General features: G+C 43.0%; 1 protein-coding gene across 1 annotated transcript; it reads left to right on the top strand.

The window, feature by feature from the left end:
- Positions 1-475: 475 nt before the first annotated feature.
- Positions 476-17534, top strand: DUSP11 (dual specificity phosphatase 11). Its single transcript, XM_031949638.1, has 9 exons — positions 476-607; positions 2811-2886; positions 6218-6349; positions 7943-8066; positions 10956-11016; positions 11190-11236; positions 11474-11549; positions 11698-11946; positions 13993-17534. Exons 1-9 carry the CDS (start codon positions 501-503, stop codon positions 14252-14254), a joined length of 1134 nt encoding a protein of 377 aa, XP_031805498.1. The 5' UTR covers positions 476-500; the 3' UTR covers positions 14255-17534.
- The last annotated feature ends 4020 nt before the right edge of the window (positions 17535-21554 follow it).

Raw genomic sequence — 21554 nt, 5'->3', positions numbered from 1 at the left:
CACAGGGCGGAGGGGGGGGGGGCGGAGGGGGGAGGGGAATTGGAACACAAGGTTCTGCAAAGGTTAATATTGAAGGATTGTCCATGCATATGTTTTGAAAAATTAAAGCTTTAATAAAGGGAAAAAAAACTCTTCTCCTAGTTATAGATGGGACAGGTACTATCTTGCCCCTCGCATATCTGGGTCTAGGGTCCCTTGCTTTATCTTTTGCGGAGAGCGGCCCCTGCACACGCAGTTAGGCTCCACCAGAGAGCGCTGCAAGCTCCACCGAACTGCTGGCTCTCTGGGCAGGCGCGCAGGGAAACGCGATGACGTCATTCCGTCGGAAGCCGGGATGCCTCTATGCCGACGACGTGGGCCGCGCAGGCGCGCGATGACGGGCGCGCAGGCGCGGTGCGGCCCGGTGGAGGCCGGAACCGCGGCTGGGCGCGGGTCCCGGAGCTGAGCTGGCGACGCGGGGAGCGCTGCGGGCGGCGGCGGCGGCGGCGGCACAAGGCCTCATGAGCCGCCGGCAGCAGGCGCGGGGCGGCTGGGGCGGCCCCAGAGCCGCCGGGAAGGGCCACAGCGGCAGCGGGCGGGGAAAGGGCGTGAACCACCTCCCGGACAGGTGAGGCCGCAGCCCGGACAGGGAGGGCCGAGACTCGCGGGATCAGACGCCCGCGCCCGGGAAGGAGAGTCTGGAGCCCTGGGCAGCTCCCTTTTCTTTGGGGTTCCTCATTTGCCCAGCGCAGGCCGCGGCCCCGAGGCTGAGTTTGGGAGGGGCTCGCGGAGGGGCGCCCCCCCCCCCGTAAGTCTGAGCGGCTGGGCGCCCCCGCCGCCGGCTTCAGGTTCTCCAGCTGCTCCGCCGGGTCCTTGTAAGTGACGCCGCGGATGCGGCTCCCGGGCACAGACCCCCCCCCTTCTGCGGGCCGCATCCCAGCGCTGCCGCCCCCGGTGGTCGCAGCCTCCGGGCCGGTGACGTGACCTGGTGGAGAGGGATGGCTGACCCCCCCGGCCCCCCTCCGGGTGGGGACCGTTCGTCCTGCATTCAAGGCCGCTGAGCTGGCCCGGCGGGCTCTCCGCCTGCCGTTTGTGCCGCGCTGGGGAGGTGAGGCTGGGGGGCCCTCGGACTAGGCCGGCCTTGGCTGGGTCCGTCCTGTCCAGAGCCCGGCCTGAGGGTGCGTCCTTCTGAGACATCGCCGAGAGACAGGAGGCTGGTCTCCTTCAGCCACAGAACTGGGGGGCAGCTGGGTAATAGATGGCGTCCCGGCCCTGCACAGGCCGCAGGTCTGGAAACGTCTCTCCCGGGGGAGTGTCCATAACCATAGTTTCAGTCTCACTTAATTTCAGCACAATATAGAACCAGAAGAGATAACGTTGTAGGGGCCACAAATGGAGTACAGCATGAAATTCAGCATGAAAATCACTGAAAAAAGTGAGCCCGAGGAGGTTAGAGATCACACAGGTGGGAAGGAGCTGGCCTGTTGGCATCCCAGGGCCCTCGACGCCCGTGCCAGCTCTCCTAAAACTTGGCCGTGCTTCCTGCCATAGAAGAAATTGGGAGTAGTTGATTCAATTAGAATTGGGCAAGATTGGGTTTGTCTACACATGTTGTAGGGGTTATTTGGAAGCTCTTGAACTCTGGAGAATAGAGCCCTTTTCAGCAAGTGGCAGCTTGTGATTGAGAAGAAAATCTCTGAGGATTAGAAGCAGGCCCGCTCTTACGTATGCAGCCAGGCCTTCATTGCCCATCCCTATCTTTCCTTTTCCCTCCTTTCCTGTCCTGACATATCAGTCTTGGGGGAGAACTTGCTCCCTCTCAGTGCGCTGGAGATCTCTGCACCAAACCCCAGGGAAGGGCCACAATTTGGTCTGCCTCCTAGCCTTGAGGGTTTCTTGACCAAGATAATGGCCTTGCTTTCCCAAAGACTGCCCTCAAAGGTGGGAGGAGAGAAGGCGGGGCATTTGCTGGTTATTTTGGAGTAGTTCTTTTCATTCAAGTATAGACAAGACCAAATCCTCCCTTGCTCCCTCCCTGCCAAGGTTCTGTACTAACTTTGAGCCAGAACAAGCCCAAAGTAGGCATTCCTTTGGCAAAAATTACAACTAGCTGACTTCACCGCAAAGTTCCCTTCCTAATTCCCTGCTGATTTTAGGAGGCACATGATCCCCATCTTTAAGTAATTGAGAAGTTTCATCAGAAGATTAACATCTTGATTTTGTCAAGTATCAGAGGGGAGAACCAAAAGTGGATGCTATAGGCAAACTTACTTCGGTCCCTATTTTATCTCCCAGCTCCTAGAACAGTGAGAACTGTCCCAAAGTAGAACGCTATTATTGGTGTAATAATGAGTTCCCTATCCCTTGAAAGAAGGTTGAATGACTGGATACTTGCTTGAATTGTTGCTGATAGGATTTATACTTCAAGTAGAGATTGAGCTGGAAATCTCAGTCAGCTCTTAATCCAGTCATGTTTGCATTAGTTGGTAGCTGTGTATTGGGTGTAACCGTTCCTTTTTGTCATATTTCCAACAGCTTTCTCTAGTAGAGATTGAGTCAGATTTGCGTGTGGCTATCCACTCTGGTGAGCAATGATCAATCAGTCTCATTTCCATCAGATTTTTTTTTCTTACCATCAAACCCCTACCACTCCCCTAGCATATGTGATGTTAATGAGTGACGCAAAAATGACAATAAACAGGAAATAAGAGCATTGGTCTTGACAGTGTCCAGAGAGCAGTACCATGAAAAGTGGACAGTCTATAAAACACAGTCTTTCATTCCACAGCTTTCAGGTTACTTAGCCTCATGTGCAAATATTTGTCTTCTAGGTGGAAAGACTACCTCCCAGTTGGACAGCGGATGCCTGGGACACGTTTCATTGCTTTTAAAGTTCCATTAAAACAGGTTAGTAAAAGCAAATAGGATTTCTTTTCAGAAATAGAACTATAGACCACAGTGATGAAATTATGTTTTGATGTAGTAAAGCCACATTCTCAGCATGGAATCTGAAAATTATGTTGTTTTTGCTAGAATTTATTACGAGATGGGGAAGGAATGTGAAAAGGAAAATAAATGTGATGTAGAAAGTGAGAAAAAATAAGTTGGCTATGAAGAAATTCAGTGTTAATTTCCACAGTATCCTAAGTCTCTGAATGTATGAGGATTGCTGATAAAGTGAGGGACACTTCATACAAGTTTAACTACAATTGTGCCTCTGATAATTCTACATCTCATCTCAGGAATTCCCTCCAAAATAAAACTTTCTTTCATTCACATATTCTTGTAAATGATCTTATATCCCTTGTGGAGAAGACTTCCCTTAAATGGAAGATTACTAATATTTTGTATTTACCCACATAAAAGGTGCAACTTTTGGAATAGTCCATAGATAGTCTTGGTTAAAAACTGAAAGTCTGAGTGGACAACATATAGCTGATGGTTTTGTCATTTATTTAGAGATTTGCCATCGGCGCTTAACATTTCTGAACTTGGGGGTGAAAAGGAAGAATAAGCCTGTGATTTTTCCAGAAGTATGAAAACTGTTTCCACCGATGCAGATAGGCCCCATTATATACCATTCCTTTCTTATGTTAGTAGAGGACTGGAAAAAAGTGACTGCTGCCTAATTGGAGAATGGCTAGAAACCGTTTGGAATATAAATGTAGGAAGATTAAGAAATTGTACCTTAAGAAAGAATTTGGAGAAATGTGAAATTTGTGAATCCCATCAGTCAACTGAAACTGCTGTCTCCCAAATTACTAGGGACCTCTTGAGTTGCCAGATCTGTTGGCCTTTTCCTCAGCCTCATTTTCTTTGACCTGTCTACAGCCTTCAATCCAGTTGGATCACCACCACCTGGATGCTTTTCCTCCCTAGATTTTCCTTAGGTTTCTCTCTTATCATCCTGATAGATATTAAGATAGATCAGTTTCCTTTGTTAGTTCCTTCTTCATGTTATATCCATTATATGGGTGTTCCCCAAAGCTCAGTCCTGGACCTTCTTTTCTCCTGTGCAATCTCCCATGGAGATCTTATCAACTTCCTTCCATGGCTTTAATTATCATTTCTATGCAGATAATTTGTATCTTCTTCATCCAGGCTCACCTCTTCTCTGTAATCCTATTTTTCACTTTGATCCCACATAGCCACCTGTGAGCAAAGGGCACAATGCTTTCCCTTGACCACAATTGGAATTTATTCCCTGTCACTGGGGTATGGCAGATCTGAAGCTCTATCCTGGCCTTAATCAATAGCTTATGTATCTAAGGAATAGAAGTAGAGGAAAGTTCCTAGAGCTGAGGCCTGTGGTTCAGGCTCTAGCCTTTACCCTCATTAGTAAGGTAAAAAAAATCCTACCTGCCATGAGCTCTGCCAGGGTCCTATACACAACCTTCTTGGGTTTATTGAAAGGCTGGAGGAGAGCCTATCCTGAGGCACAAGCATGTGACCTTCAGCCTTCGCATTCAAATCTGAATTCACAACCCCATGTCCATCAGGATTGCTATTAAGAATCCTAGTCCCATTTAGGAGTAGTAACCTGGCCCTTGTTCTTTCTAGAGAGCACAGGGAGTAAGAGTGGAGACTGTGTGCCAGGGAGACTGCCCTTGTCTGAGGACGTGTGGCTGCCAGGAAGCCTAATCTCAATTTTATTCTATGGCTCCTGAACCCAAGGGACATAATCATGTTACCCATCCAGCTGGTTCAGTTGGATTCCGTCACATCAAATACAAGACATCAGACACATATAACTCTTTGCATAAAGCCCTGCTCCTTCCTATGTTTTCAGGGTTCTTACACATCCCTCCGTGCATTGTGATGCAGTTATACAGGCCTACCTGGTATTCCTTGGACATTATTCTCCTGTCTTTGGCGTTTACCATAGTGGTGTCCCATGCTTGACCTGCTTTCCCTCCTCCTCTCTGCCTCTTAGTGTCCCTGGTTTCAGCTCAAGAGTCTCCAAGTCCTGTGGACTATCTCTATGCTTGGCCCCACAGAGGATGCTGGAGAAATGCTTATTGGCTGATTGGTAGAGAACAATTTTAAGTGAAAGTAATCCAAGGTTGGCTAGCGCCTCTGGAGGACAGGAGTGAAGCATGAAGGTGGTCAGAGGAGTTGAGGTAGAGGACAGAGGATGGGGTAAGAGGGTGACAGAAAAGGTGGTAAAGTTAGGGAAGGAAGGGGTGAAGCTGTCTCCCCGAGGGAGGGTTCTGGGCCGGGCCACAGTGCCGATGGTGTAACAGCTCTAAGGCTTTTGTAAAAGCAGTTAATGTGACATAGAATGGATGTTCCAGAGAATATAAGAGGCCAGCAAGAATTTGGGGGAGCAGAGCTTGAGAAGGGACAAAGAGAGACTAGCTATATACCAGTCAATTGTTCCAGTCATATCTGATTCTTCATGACTCACGTGGGGTTTTCTTGACAAAGATACGAGGGGTTTGCCATGTCCTTCTCCACTGCATTTTACAAATGAGGGACACTGGACAAAGAGGTTAAATGACTTGCCCAAGGTCACCCAGCTAATAAGGGTCTGACACCAGATTTTAAATTCGAGTGTTCCTGACTCCAGACCAGGCATTCTAACCACTGTGTGAACTGGCTGCCCTAAATCAAATAGATAGAATGGGTTAAGAGAAGTGAGAATGTCATGAAGACAGGCCTTCGCTTTTATTAGAATGGCCACCAACTGAGTGATGCATAAAATGAAGGCTCACTCTTACTCCAGGCAAAGCACTGTCAGATACAAAGATGGGTAAGATGTGGTTCTTCCTCCCTAGGCACCTGCAGGCTAACTCAAGAGACAAGACTTACATCCATTGTGGCAGGAAAGTGAGGAGAATGGATTTTGCGTGGCTTTGTGGTTTCTTTAATTCAGTGTCACCTTGTAAGTTTAATACAATGAACAATAAAAAGCAATACACGAGTGTCAGTTGAGTGATGCAGACCATGTAAAGTTCAGAGGAGGGAGATTGTGCAGCTATAGTGGGCAGAGAAGGGCATCATGATGGGCTCCAAAGAACCAAGAGTGTGAAGAGCTGAGTTTGAGCCCTTCCTCTCTCTTAACAGTTTCATGGCCTAACTAAAGTTCTCCTCTTGTGTAAAATGGGCACAATAATGCCTTTCTCTCTACCTCATAAGGTTGTTGGTCTTAATCTGGGAAATATTGGGTGAAAATGTCCCCCCAGTATAGGTGCTCGTGCTGTTCTTGTCGTCATTTTTTTATTCTTGTTCTTAACAGAGTTTTGAAGAAAAACTTGCCCCAGAAGAACGCTTTTCCCCTTTGGATCTAGTTAAGAAAATACGAGAACAGAATGAAGAGCTTGGATTGATCATTGATTTAACATACACTCAGCGCTATTATAAACCAGAGGTGAGTGAGATCTTTTCATTGACCGAATTGAGAATAACAGGCTGGTCTTTTTGCTGAAAATACACCAGGAATCCAGCAGTTGGCTAAGTGTTACCACTTCCGTGTCAGTTAATCCTAGACTGATAGCACTTTCACCTACCATCAGGGAGGGTTAGATGATGTCTCCAGACATGGGCATCTTTCATGACATTTGTCAAAATGAAAATCAGGAAGTGGCCCTAATTCCAGTTTTCCAATCTTTCAGTTTTAACAGTTGGGCAACAATCTTGAGTCCGTTTTGGGATATGGCATCCTGGCACTTCCAGCTTTCTCTTTTTGAAAAGAAGAAGCTTCTCTTAGCTGAACCTTGAAAACTCAGAGGAAACTGAAGAAACCCTTTTTGTGTCCACTTCAGAAAACACTCAATACCAGTGTCATTTGGGAGTAGCAAGAATAAAGGATTTTCATTCTTTTCATCTCCTGCTTCTGATCCTCACAGCTCTGCCTCTAGAGTGACCATGATAAAGATGAGAACAGGGCAGGAGAGAGAAGGGAACATCATTTGGCTTTAGGGAGGAGAGTCTCTCAGGAATGGTGCCATTTCTCCTCTGGGTGCTCCTATTAGGAGAATCAAATGTCAGTGTACAGGGAGGGAAGATTGGTGACCCTAAGAACATTGGGTGAAAATTATTCAGTAGAAATGCAACTAATACTTAGTAAGCCTTTTTTGCTATGCACTGTGCTAGAGGTCCAGAAACAGTCACTGCCTTTAAGCTTACATTTTTTGTAAGCTTTACATTTCTGGGCTTTGAGTTCAAAACCCATTCCTGATGACTTATTTCTTCAGTGAGCTTGGAGGAGTCATTTTCCTCATCCTCACTTTCTCATCAGTAAACAGGTTGGCTCACATACCTGCTGAAGTTTCTTCTGCCTCTGAAGCCCTTAGACTATCAGACTATCAGAAAGTAATTACCATACTCCATCATGGCCTAAACACATTTCTTTTCTAGATTAACACGTGACCACTTAGGAGAGCCCCATTAACAGACTCCAGTATGCTCTGGAGAGCAGAGGAACAGAATCAGAACTGGGAAACACAGAATCAAGAAGAGGACAGGGCGTTGGAATCAGATTGTTGTGGTGTTCCCATGTCACATTCCAAGGCCAAAAAAGGCTTAGTCAATTTTGTGGAACCATTGAGATATTCAGATAAAAGTAAAATATCAATGCGTGGTCAGTTCTCAAAATTAAGGAAGCCTAAGCTTTCCATTGTTCTTCCAAGAGGCAGCAAAGTTTCCCTTGGTGCCTTCCATTCTTTAATTGGTAATCAAACCATAGGCCTTAGCAGAACAGCCTCATGTAGACAAAATGGCACTTGAGCCAAGCTTTATGGGAAACAAGGTTTGGGTAGATTTGGCTTGAGTGTTCCTGGGGCCAGTAAGTGACAATCAATGTTGCTTGGGTGTGGCAGACTTTGGACAAATGGCCCTGAGATAAGAGCTTTCTGGCTTGCCTTTTGATTCTTTCTACTTTTGTCATTCATTTGTAGAAAGAGATGGAAAGAGTAACATGATTTCCCTCTTTCCCCCTCCCCACCCTGATTTTGATTTGCAGGAATTGCCAGAGGCTCTTCCTTACTTAAAGATTTTTACCGTTGGACACCAGGTGCCAGATGATGACACAATTTATAAATTCAAATGTGCTGTGAATAAATTCTTGAAAGAAAACCAAGATAATGGTGAGTTTAACTTTTTCTTGGGCCATCTAATTTTCCCATGCTCACTTTCCATGTTGAATAGGAAGGTGCATTTAAACTCCACCTCTGTCTGTTGTTATCAACATTAGAAGAATTGTGCTGGGTCACATGAAAGTCACAGTGCAAAGTGGGGCAAATGAAGATAAACCCATAGAAATTGTATGAGTAAACCTAGAGGAGATAGGTATCCTTTTACCACTTTAGATTCTCATAAATTAAAAATAGGAAACATAAAACAATTTCTTATATTGAAGTAAGTATTTATATAAAGGTACGATGCTTAAGGAAACCAGATGTGAGAGAATCAGAAAGAACTTTGAAATCTAAGAAAAAATCGAATTTTTACAGAATAATGATCCCATCATTTGGCCTTCTCGGGTAATATTTTGGGCCAGGTTGTTTCTCCAAACTATAGGTTTGATATGCTGTTAATGTGCCTGCCCTGCATACGGGGTGAAATAAATGCCTTGGGTTTGCATTATTTCACTGAATACAAAGTACAAGGGGAGATATTGGATTTTTTTTTTTCAGAGTAAAATATGACAGGGAAATATGAAAATTTACTCACAAACAAGCACATATTCAAAACATACATATGCAAATTTTAATTTCATTTTTTGATCAGCTAGAAAAGTGGGGATGAAGGAAATGACAAGGGAAAAATATCTTGGAGGGGAGCAGGAGGGAGTCTAGGCATCATTGACTCTTAAGAGCAGGAAGGAACTGTAGAGCTTACCCATGAGTGTGGTAAGGAGAAAGAAAGGAATGAATTTACAGAGAAAGCCTTTTATTTTAAGTAAAAGGAACATTCCAGAAAGGCTTACTGGTTCATAAATTCACTTAAACCTGTAGCTGGCTACATCACTACCCTTTGAAAGCTTTGGTCCCCTTTATACTTCTTGACCCATTCTTATTCCTTGTACTTTCAGGGAGTCTCTGCTCTAAATGGGATAGCTTGAGTAGCCCATTGGATGGTAGATTTTGATCTAGGTGTCAACAGCAGTGGCCGCCACTACCTCCTAGGTTCAGGTAACAAGACCAGAGTTTTGCTCGTGTCCCTTGTGAACAGCATCCTTTAACCCAGCTATAGTCTCTTAGGCAAGTTGTACTCAGGGATACACAAAGGTTTCTCCTCAGAAACAGGTCCTGGTACATTTATTGGACTCCAAAAAATACTTATTGATTTCTTTAGGGACATTTAAGTTCAAAGAGAAGTGTGCCAGACAACCTCAGTCCAAAGAAATGTAGCTATGATAAGGTCTCAACAAGGAAGGAAAAGGAAAGGGTGACTCTCTTCCTTTGCCAGGTTCCACTGCTGGGGGTTTCAGCACATAGAAATGCCAGATCAGACCAAAGGCAGGAGGGAAGAGAGCAAAGAGACCAGCCTGTCTCTGTTCTCCATCTCTTCCTCTGAAAGTGAGAGGTCCCCAGAGATACTTCTAGCTCAGAGACCTTAGTTCCAGGACATTATTCAGCTGAAATAAGTCATCCGTTTGTCTTGTAAAGGCACTTCTCAGTCCCTGTCCTTAGGAGATGCACAAGGACTATGAGAGGAGAATTTTTCTTTCATCTCTTTGCTTGTAGTGCCATTGCATTTTTATCACAGTAGCTGATTTTCTTCCTTGTATCCTGCTCTTTTCTATCCCCTTCTGATGAAGGTTGGTCTCATATTTCTTTGTTATAAGCCCAGGGGGTTTCCCAGGTAGGTTTATGCTCAATCAGGGTCTCCTTTGGTTGGGCCCTTCCTGTAATTCCAGATCTCCATGCATTTTCATTGTGACTTCAGTCTTTCTCCCATGAATCAGCTGTGCATTAGGATGCATTCTTGTGCATTAGGAAATGGTCTGCAATGTGTCACTGGCACTGCCAGCCTCTTCTAAGTGGAACTATCAGTATTGCCCCTAGAACCATAAGTAATGGGCTTCTTTGCTTTTGAATACTTCATCTGGGAACTTTGCTATCCTTTTAAATTTCTCCTGTTCATCTTTTCTAAATCTGCTCTCTAGGGATCTCTTCCTTGTACCATTTCCCAGGGAGTAGCTATTCTTACATGTGGCACCCACTTAAATAAGTCACTTCTCCCCCATTCGGGAAGATGTACCTGCTGAGCCTACTTAAGCCCTTGAATCATAGAGCTTCCTTCTGGTCCCTTCCCTTTTATTGGACCTCATATGCAGACCCAGCCTTTACAAGGATGAAAAAGATCAATTGTATATGATTTGTGGATGGCATAGGCCTGAAGCTCTGCATGATGGCAGAGAGAGGTAGCAGAAACAGTGGGGACTGAAGCCAGGAAACCCCTACTCTAATGCCTTCTGACTGTGGCTTTGCAGCTTCCTTCAAGGCAGCTAAGACTTTGGTACCTGGAAAGGTGTATGGGCAAAAGAAGTTTCCTTATTTGGCAATTCCTTCTTCTGTGGAAATCACAAGCTCAGTTCCTAATCGTATCCCCATGAATACTTAGTCACCCACTTCAGCAGCAGAGTGGAATGAATTGTGTATTTACTCCCCTGTAGTCATTTGATCTCTAGTTTGTGTTAGAGGCATCCATCTTCATTTTGCCAGGCTGAGAGCAACTAGCAGGTGTTCTTCAGCATTGCAGATTATCAGATTGTGGGGCAGACATTTCTGTTCAGCCCCTACTGTAGTACTGGATTCAAGAAGGTTACATGAACACAGATGCATCAACACAGTATAAGAAATACACAAAGTATTTTGCCAGAGCCGATGCTGTAACAGCTGGGAGAGATGAAGGAAGGCTTTGTGGGGGGTGGCACCTGAGCTGAGCCTTGGAGAAAGATAACTGTGCTATTTGTCTTAATGCTAGTATGTAAGCATCATTCCCTTAATTGTAAATTTCCCATTTTATAGACAAACTTATTGGAGTCCACTGTACACATGGTTTAAACAGAACAGGATATCTTGTTTGCCGGTGAGTTCTTAAGCCCAGGGGCAGAGGCTGGGTGGGCTGTGTCATGAATATGAGTCAGCTTTTTAATGCGAGCTTGCAAACAATCCAGAATCAACTGTTTGTTGACTTAACCATTCCTTTTATCCCATCATTAGATCTCTGATCTCTGACTTGTATTGTGTTGTTCTATTCAGGTATTTGATTGACGTTGAAGGCATGAAGCCAAATGATGCAATAGATTGTAAGTATGAAATTTGAATTTATTATTTTTAATGGATCTTTCTGTAACATGTTTAGAAGCCTGGACACATGGGAGACAGAGAAACCGAGGTGGGGGGGAAAGGGAGACAAGGAAGTGAGCACTTTGTCTAAATCCTGAAAAGCAAGCCATTCTGGGCTTTAGAGAGAAAACAAAAAGAAATTGGAATAATCAGAGAATTTCCTGGGTGAAAAATGCTTGGTTTATTCTTTTCTTTAGTGTTCAATAGATGTCGAGGACATGCTATAGAAAGGCAGAATTACATTGATGATCTCCGGCATGGACCAATCAGAAAGTGAGTCCTGTAACTCTTTTGTGTAACAGACTGGAAGAGGGAGTTTTATTTGTTTTTTAACATGCCTACAAATTCTAAGCAAAAACAAGAAAACCTACTTCATTAATTTGGGCATCAGTTATATGAAGTATCCAATTTTGTCTTTAAGGAATGACGGTACTTTAAGGTCAGCCCATTTTGAAGAATCATCATTTGTCAAGAAGAGAAACTTTTATAACACCCATGAAACTGATTATCATGAACCCAAACGGACCTTCCACTGGTCCCGAGATTTCCGACCCCAGCCCCAAGAAGACTTCCACTACCAGACCCACGAGTTCTACTCTCAGCCTAGAGACTTTCGATCCCATCGGCGAGAGTTCCACTCACAGCCCCGAGATTTCTACCAGTCATCCAGGTATATTCTTCCCTCCCCCCAACCCCCCCCCTTTTTTTTTTTAACATGAAAGTAAAACCCAAACTTAGTAAATAAGCATAATGCCAAAGGGCCAGCCTTCACACAAACTTAAAGAGTTCTCTGTGGATGCTTTACCTCTTGGTAAAGAAATTGTTACTGCCTAAAACTATGAAGTACTTATCTATTTTTGTTTACTCCTAAATCATAAACATTGAAGCAAATGAGATAATTAAAGCCAATCATTTAAAAAAATGAAAAGGACAGTGTAGTCTACTATTGTTGTATCTCAGTGCTGAGCCCTGCAGAATGGGAGAGCAGCTGACAGCCTGCCTCAGAATAGAGATATATTGCATTCATTATTTAATGAACACCAAGTCATACAGTTAGTACAGGATAGAGGGGGGGGGGTCATGGGAAGATTTATTATGCCAGTAAATCTGATGAAGCTCCAGGTTAAAGTGAAATCATTTATATAGGAAAGAACAATATTTTGAATTTACCTTGAGGGGAGGGGTTTACTTGTAATATTTCTGTTTTACTTATATTGTGCCTTGACTATATTGTATTCCCCTTTTCCAGGATAAAATACCGAGGTGAAGGTTAAATGACTACACTTAGGATTTCTGGTCTTAGGTCTAATAGAATTCTATAGCAATGGTTTGGTTATAAATTGGTTTTTACTTTTGCTCTTTAAGTACACATTTGGGCTTTTAAGGCCATGAAAGTTTCTTCGTGATTGTAGAAGACATTTGGCCCACTCATGATTCAGTTTAAACAGAATTCATTTATTTAGTACTAATTCATTATGTGCCAAGCCTGGTCCCTCCTTTCCTATTAACTTTACAGTCTCTTAAGTTTCTATGCTAAATGTTTCTTTCCCACAGATCTTTCATACTGATGTATCATATGACTTCCCAGGGTCTTCTGTTGAGTCAGGAAAGCCAATCAAAAGTTGTTGGGAACAGCTTCTTCTTATCACTTCTCCCACTGTCACCATTGTACTATATCACTTATACATTTTTTCCTTCAAAACAGGTTATGACTCAAACAGAACTTTAGCTAGTTTTGTAGAAAGAAATTTGTGAATTGCTGAAATTGCCTGAAGATAGCACGGTCTTTTTGTCTCAGCTTCTTAAACTGGTTTGTGATCCCATCTTGGGTCTTATAACTGAATGAAAAGATCATGAAATTATTCATTGTCAGTATCTGGGGTCATGTAAAAATTTCTTGGACAAAAAGGAATCACGAGTGGAAAAAGTTTAAGAAGCCCTACACTGTGCCACTTCTTTCTCAAACCGAAAGTAATACACTTTGACAAAAAGCTTTGCCCTGTGAAGATCTTAGGGGGCATCTCTCATCTTATTGCCCAGGTAAACAAATGAGCTTTTGCTGCAATTCTGGGCAATTTTTCTAACAGGTGAAGGGTTTAGAACAGTATATTAATTTCCAACCTGGGGCTACAGTCTAAACTTATTTTATAAAATCTTCCTCCCTCTCCTCTAAAACTACATGTGATGGAGGGTATGTCCAATGGAGATGTCTAAATGTTGTTTTTCTTAGCTTTCTTTCCTAATCAATTACCTTAGGAAGCCATATGACACACTCTTCTATTAAAGCAGTGGTTCTCAAAATATGGTCTAGAGAATCCTGGGGATCTCTGAAACCCTTTTAGACGGTCTACGAATTCAAAATTAGTTTTTATTTCCAATATGGTAAATGTCTATAAATATAATCCAGATAAACAAAAACTCTTTGGAGAGATCCTCAATCATTTTTAATAGGATAAAGATACTGAAAACAAAAGTTAGAGAACCACTGTATTAAAGGATCCCTGAAAAGAAACCACCTACTGAATGGAAGGGAGGAAAAATGCCCAGGCAAGAATATCGGTCCACTCCAACACTGAACAGTTGGGCATCAGCCCCCTGTTTATCTGCAACTTGATTAGATACCTGGAAGAAATAACTTGTCTTAGCTCAATGTTAAGAATTCTCACAGCTTCTGTGACATCACTATTGACAGTTTGTCTTTGCCTTTTCTTTCTAGGAAGAACCAACACAGGCGGAATTACTCTTGTCAAAATGTGGGAAATCATCCCCCTTTGCCTCCTCCAGGCCCATCTAGAGAGGACTATTCTCAGAGCAGATATACTTGGAATCTAAAACCCAACTATAACCTCCCTCCTTGGAACAAAAGACAGAAACTTAACAGTTATAATGGACCATATTTTACAGACCAATGGGGGACAGATAGACAGCCACAGATACATAGAAATCAAACGAGAGAAAATAGTTGGCACGACGTTTAGTCAGACCAAATCAAGGGAGGGTCGCCATCTGTTTTATTGCTTTCCCAGGCAAACTTTGGGAGAAATTGTGTTTTTTACCGCTTTGTTGATGAGGTTGAAGTGTGTGTGGCAGTGAATTTTTAAAAATCCCACGTCATACCTGAAATTTTAAAAACAAGATGGCATTTAAAATTTTGACCAGTGAGCAAAGAGCCTCCACTGCAGATTACCAAAAAGTAACACGTATATCGAGAGTTGCCATTTAAGTTTTTTTATTTGTTTTTATTATTTTGGTAACATTTTAAAGTCTTTTTTATTATATTTACTTATTGGCCCAGTCACTAAGGCTATTTTTCTGCTTTTGTTCTGTATTCAAATGATGCCTTGCCCAGGAGACAGTCTCTTTAGACTTAGGCCTGGGTCAGGGTTCTGGCAGTTCCTCTGAGCGTGACTGCTCTGGGGTAGGCTTGCCTGAGTGCCAGTAAGCAAGTCCAGGAGTGTCACTGGTCAGCTAAGCAGACACTGACTCGTGTGAACCACTCTGGGAGTGTAAAAGAGCAGAGTGATCCATGGTTGTTTTTTTTAGGGAAAGCACACTTCCTAACCTGATACCTGCAAATGGAGGAGGGCAACAGTGTGGTCGTCAAGAAGGCCTAGGTTCAAATCCAGGTCAAGCATTTAATGGTCTTATGACCTTTGACACTCGCCAAACTTCCCTGAGCATCAGTTTCTTCATCTTTAAAATGAGGGAATCAGTGACTTCTACAGGCCCTTCCAGCCCTGAACCCGGGCCTTTGTGGCTCATCCTACACAAGTAACATTATTTGTCAAAGAGGAAAAAGAAATCAGAAAAGCCGATTGGATTTTGCCAAAGGAATGTTCCTGTCAGAGTCAGTCTAATGTAGCGCCTTTCTACACTACAGGAACATCCCACCAAGTAGCAGCTTTTTTTCTTCTGGGCTCTCTGCTCTTGACATGTTCTTTATCAGTCATCTAACACTGAGGTTGGTCACAGCTCCACCAAGATTAGAGCTGGCCTTGCATTCAGTTCATTTTCCGTTGGTGCTTCAAGATGATTTTTCAGGAAGGCTGTAACTTCCTCAGTAGCTCCTTTTCTGTACTGAAGCAAATTGTTTCTAAGGAGTCTAGAGCATAGTACTAAGTACCCCATTCATTTAATGGGAACATCGTCCAGTATCTTAGGCCGGAACCCTTTCTCGGCTGCTTATGTGATATTTTGTAACCTTGAGCAACTCATGGGGTACTAGATGAAGAGAAAGAGAAAAGTCTTTGCAGGTCTTTTTGGATTTTTACAGATCAGGAAATTAAGACCCAGAGAGCTGAAGGGACATCTGTTCCAGAACACACGGGGAGTAATCCTCAAAGGTGATTTTTTAACCTAGATCCTCCAATTCTAGAGTCAATGCTTGCTTATTCCACTGTGCTAAGCTGCCTCCCACATTGAAGCCCATTTGCTTCTCTATAAAATAGGGCTAATGCTACCTGTGCTCTATCTCACAGGTGCATCATAAGGCCCAGAGATCGATCAGCTGTCCCAAGTGTTTTGTAAACCATAGAGCTTCATAGAATGGCAGCCCCTGGTTTGTCCTGGCTGCTGTCCCAGGGTTCCCAAATCGGGCAGATGATAGGTTAGAGGTCACGCTCCCGTGGTGCTTTAAGCTTTACAATGCTCTTCCCCTACAACTACCTGTTCAAATGTCATCTTCGCTGTACAGATCAACAACCTGATAGTCCCCAAAAAATGGTCTTAGACCTTTCTACCATCACTTCAAACAAGGAGTTGATACTGGACTGAAGGAATCTTGCTCTTGCCTCCAAAAGAAAAACTAATTCTGTCTTTAAATCCTTGCTTCATGCCCAGTTTGTTTCCTTTTCTCCTGGCCTATATCTGAGGAGCTCAGCTCTTTCCATGATCACCTTTCATGATGTGGATGGATGTGAGGAGTTTAGTCTTATACCTGTGTGTAAAAAAGTTACCTACATAAGCCCAGGAGAGAAGGCAGAGCCACTGCGTTTTCACAGCTGAAGTTAGTGCTTCACCAGCCAATTTTTCACCAGCAGGCCTCTGCTCTGATGCACATAAGTGATCACCAGGCTAGCCTGGCAGTCCCCGAAGAGCCAGCCTGGTTACAGTGGGGTTGCTGTGAACCTTTTTGTGATGGCTACTGAGAAGTGGTCTTTCAAGGAGTCCTGCTAGCTGTGACCCTCCAGCTGTACCAGGAAAGTTAAAATAGGATTAACTAAGGTCCGGACTGGAGGCAAATGAGAGCAAGAGGAGAAAAGAGCTGAAATTCTTATCCAGGCTCTTAATGGAGCCCACCAATGGCAGCCACCAAGAAGAGAAATTAGTGCTATTGAAAACGTGATCAGAGAAACTTTGAAGGGACAAAGTGAATGTTTAAAAAACTGAATTGGTGCTTTCATTTGACTTCATGAAAGACCCCTGTAGAAGCCTTGAAATTAAAGAATCACATTGCTGAGCTTAACAAGTTGGTCTTTTGGGTCTTCCCATCCCCATATGTACCCCCATCCTATCTCCCTCTCTTCTTCCCTTTTCTGTCTGCCCCCCTCTCTCCTTCCTCCCCTTTGCTCTCTACCTCTGTCTCTCATTGGTTTTCTTAAAGCTAAGCTGAATCAAGTCTAGGATTGGGATTACTTTAAGTATAACCCCGAGTGAGCAGAAATAATAATTTCATGCTTTTTTAATGCTCTAGGGTTGACAAAGTAGCTCACAATTCTGAAATCATTAGTAACCCCATTTTCTAAATGAGGTTGAAATTGAGTGATTTTCCCACGGTCGGCATTAATTCTGGATTAAGTCCAGATCACCTGGCTTCCAAGTTTAGCACCCTTCAGTACATCTCTGTCTCTAGAAAAGATATTGGAGGCAAAATGATTCAAATCTGCAAAGATCTAGGTTGATCCTATTCCTTGAACATGGCCATCAGACCCTGGAACATTTCCTAAATCTCATGTGTTTGAGATTTGGGGAGCAATTATGTAATCCTCCTAGATCTGGGATGTTGGTTGAGGAATTCCAGGACTGTTGAAGAGCTCAGCAAAGTGTTATGATGATCATTTAGCTAATGAATTTGTCTCCAACTTTGCCTATACTAGTGCTTGCCAACTTTTTTTTTTTAAAAAGAGTGCTTTTTAATGTAAAAAAATCATATATACCACTATAATAATTGTACTCAATATTCTTTGATTAAGAAAACCATGACTTAAAGGTGCTATGAGTTCATTAAGACTTTTAAATAAATTGGCATTTTGTTAATCATAACAGCCTCTACAGACATTTGAAAAATAGCAATTCAGGAAGCATTTATTAAGCGCCTACTATGTGCCACTATTCCTATACTGGAGATACAGAGACAAAAGAGTCTCTACCCTTCAGGACCTTGTGGTCTGATAGGAGAGAAAGCATATAAACAGCTGTTGTACAGTTATCTAGAGCACACTCAGCAGAGAGAAGGTGCTTATTAAAGTGCAGGAAGCATTTTAAAGAGAGATCCAGAAAGGCTTGTGGAAGGTGGGATTTTAGCTGGGAAATCAGGTGGAGATAAATGATGTAACGAGCAAGAAGGGTTAAGCCGACTAGAAATGTGGACAGGGTCTGGGTTAAGGGAGTATCAAATGGGGCTAAAAAGCAGGAGAGGACAAATAACTTGGCCAGACCTACTGTTGAGAAAGATCACTGACATAAGAGTAAAAGACTGAAATGGAGAAAGACTTAAGGCATGGAGCCCTACCAAGCTGTTGCACTTTTCAGGAATGAGGTGATTAGGACCTGTAACAGGGTAGGGGCAGTGCCAAGAGGAAAGAAGGGGGCTCGAGAGATGACATGCAGGCAGAATAAAAAGGATGTAGAGGCAAGTTGGAAATGGGGTGTGAGAAGGCAGAGTGAGGAGTAAGGGATGACTGAGAGCCTGTCTGCCTGCCTGGAAGAATGTAGGAGGTATCCATGGTAGGCAGGAAGTAGAAGGGTTGGGGGAAAGTTGAATTTCTGTTTACAGGACTTTTTGTGCAAGATGTTCAAAGGAATTTGGAGATATGATAGTAGTTAGGAGAGTTTAGGGCTGGATAAACAGATTTGATAATCATCACCATTAAGAAGATAATTCCATGGGAGATCAGCAAGCTAAACAGCATAAAGCCTATAGGTTGTTCCTTGGCTCTATTCCTGTTGCTCAATTTCTTCCTAATATTCAGGCTCAATTTCAGCTCCAATGAGGGTTTCAGGACAAAGAGCTCTGAATCTGGAGCCAGACGGGTCCCAGCTCCCCCCTCTCTGGATCTTGTACTTTGGGTTAAAATGATGCCATTGGACTAAATTCTACCAGAGCACCTTTGGAGAGGATGTGGTATTGTCCAAATAGCTGAGCTGAAATCCAGTCTCTGTCACTGTCTCTTGTGATTTTAAGCAAGTTATTTCATCTCTCCATTTTGCTTGTCTAATAAGTGCCATTATCTCTCCATCCTCACATTGTCAATGACGTTGGACACGAGTGTTCCTCTGAATTAGGTAGGGTACTTGTTCTTGGATCAAGTGTTATTAAGGTCTCAGTGTGTTCCCAGCACTGGGTCAAGTACATGGGTACAATGAAGGCAAAACCAACTCCCGCCCTCAAGGACTCCCATTCTGATGAAAGGAAAAGACCCTGTGTAAGTAATTACCATAGATTTAGAAGGGGGCTCTCCCAAAAACACTTAGAACCAGGTGTTTCTTTCCCCCTCCTTTGTATGCTGCTATTACGTAAAAATTATCAGGCTCCCAGACTTAGAAGCATTTGATGAAGATGCTGATCAATTGGACTTTGGTTTTTCCCTTGAAATGAGTTCAAAGAGACCGTGGAGTTGAAAGCCTTGTATTTACAGATGAGGGAGCTGTGAAATGACTTGGGAAAGGTCTCACAGTGAATCAGTGGTCAATCCAGAATAACGACCCAAATCTCATTCTGTGGCAGGAGCAAGGATTGATGAAGCACCTACTATGTGTCAGGACTGGGCAGAATGCATCACAAAAACCCCCGAGGGAGTACTATTATTAGCCCTATTTTACTGTTGAGGAAACTAAGGTAGAGGTCATGTGACTTGTCCAGGATTGCAAAGCTGGTCAATATGAGGTCAGATTTTAACTCGGGTCTTTCTGTGATCTGTCCTACTAGGTCACAGACTCATTTCCTCCCTCTTATTTCTCTTAGGTATTCTCTTGTGCTATGGTGAGAAAAACACTGGCCTTGGATGATTTGGATCCATTTACTGCCAATGTAGCCCTGGCCTGGTCACCTCGAAGCCTCAGTTTCCTCCTCTTTAAAGTGGAGATTGTCGCTTTCCCTACTCACCACATGTTGTGAGAAAAGCACTTTACAAAAACTTTCAGGAAACAGCAGCTCTCCTTAAGTAGGCAGAAGTTGGGGGATCGAGGTAAAATAAGGGATAATTCTTTTGTGGGGGGAAAGGTGGCTCGCTTTGCAAATGAGTTAATACAAGGATCCCATAAGTACAAGGCTCTTCAGTATGCTTTAGTATGTATTAATTTTATTACTTTAATATGTATTCTTTAGTCCACAAAGCCAGCCTCTTATCAGTCTCTTCTGACCAGATATTAACATTTAGTCCAGTAGATGGAGCCAGTTACAACCATTTTGAAATGTGAAATGGGGATGTTTCCATTAATCGAGAGGAACTGATCACCCTTTCCTGCTCTGTTCTGTGACCTCCCAAATTTGGGCTAAAGATCCTCAAGATCTTGTCTGATCACTGTTGAAATCTTTTAAATCTCCCAATACATCGGAGACCTTGTTTTTTTTTAACAGCTTGCCCCAATAATTAAGCTTCCAGAGAGTGAGGATTTGTTTTTTGGCTTTATTTTTATATCCTCAACCCCCATCGCAGCATCCTCGGAAATGCTGAATGATTTAGAGTGGATACAATTCTGGAAAGCCACTGGGCTTTATGCTAAGAAAGTAACTTAATCGCCACCGCCTTCACCCCAGAGAAACCACTGCTGTGCCTGTGTCACAAGGAGCCCGATGACAAAAAGGCCTCATTTACACCAGAATATTTAAGCCAGCCCTTCTTGTGATAGTAAAGAACTGGAACAAAGTTAATATCCATCCCTAAGGAAACAAAAAAACAATTCTGTTACACGGCTACATGTGGCATGGGACCATAAGAAACAATGAATCTGAAGGTTTCAAAATGTCTGTTATCGCTGTTAGATGCGGAAGGACTAAAGTACCTTCCAGTGTAGAACCAGAAAAGCAACAGTCACAGTGATTGTAAACAGTGTAACATCATTATACTGACCAAGCCAAAACTTAATTAATTAGAGTAGCTGGCTTGGATAGAAGTGCTTTGAGGTTTGCAGAGTGTTTTACAAATATATCTCATTTGATCTTCACAACCACCCAGCTAGGTAGGTGCTATTATTATCTCCGACTCTTACAGATAAGGAAACTGAGGCAGCTGGGGCAAAGTGACTTGCCCAGGTTTACAGTCAGGCTTCATTATCAGGATTTGAATTCCTGGTGCTAGGCTATTAACAAGGAATACTGCTTATACTGTTGGACTTAATGGATATGTTGGCTAACATGGCTGAACTCCCCCTCCTCCTTTTTTATTTATTTTATTAAATTTATTTTTATTTTATTATTAGTTATTAAATGTATTTATTAAAAGGAGTACTCCTCCATGTGGAAGAGAGGTCTATGGGAGAAAAGGTGATGTAAAAAGAAAATTAATCTTGAAATAGGTTTATCAAGTTAAACATCGAGCACTTCCGGTGAAGACCAAGACCTTCTGGGGCAGCACCAGCCACACAGATAAATATTCTATGAGAATGTGATACAGGAAAAGAACATCAAAAGTGCTAAAGGGAAACAGGAGAACCTGGCCAAGGCTACACTCAAGTATCGCCTTCTGCCTGAAGTTTTTCTGATCTCTTTTGACCCCAAACTAGAGGTACTCCCCCTCCCTCCCAAGAAATCTTGTATTCTTTTCTTATACTGTCTTCCAGATAGAATGCAAGATCCTTGAAGGCAGGGAGTGTTTCCCTTTAGTCTTTGTAGCCTCGCCATTTAGGGCAGAACCTTCTGAGCCTAAGCATTATGGTTACCACTAGCTGCCCCTCCGGAAGCCCTTCCTAATAAATAATAATAAATATATTTATTTATATATATAAATATAATAAATAATAAGTAATAAAAGTGTTCAACCAATCAACAAGCATTATCACTGATAAATTTATTGGCTAAGAAGAACCCAAATCACATCAGGGATTGGACAGCAGTGAGCA

Source organism: Sarcophilus harrisii, chromosome 2 (assembly GCF_902635505.1).
Source record: "Sarcophilus harrisii chromosome 2, mSarHar1.11, whole genome shotgun sequence".
NCBI lineage: Eukaryota > Metazoa > Chordata > Mammalia > Dasyuromorphia > Dasyuridae > Sarcophilus > Sarcophilus harrisii.
This window is presented reverse-complemented; position numbering and strand designations above follow the sequence as displayed.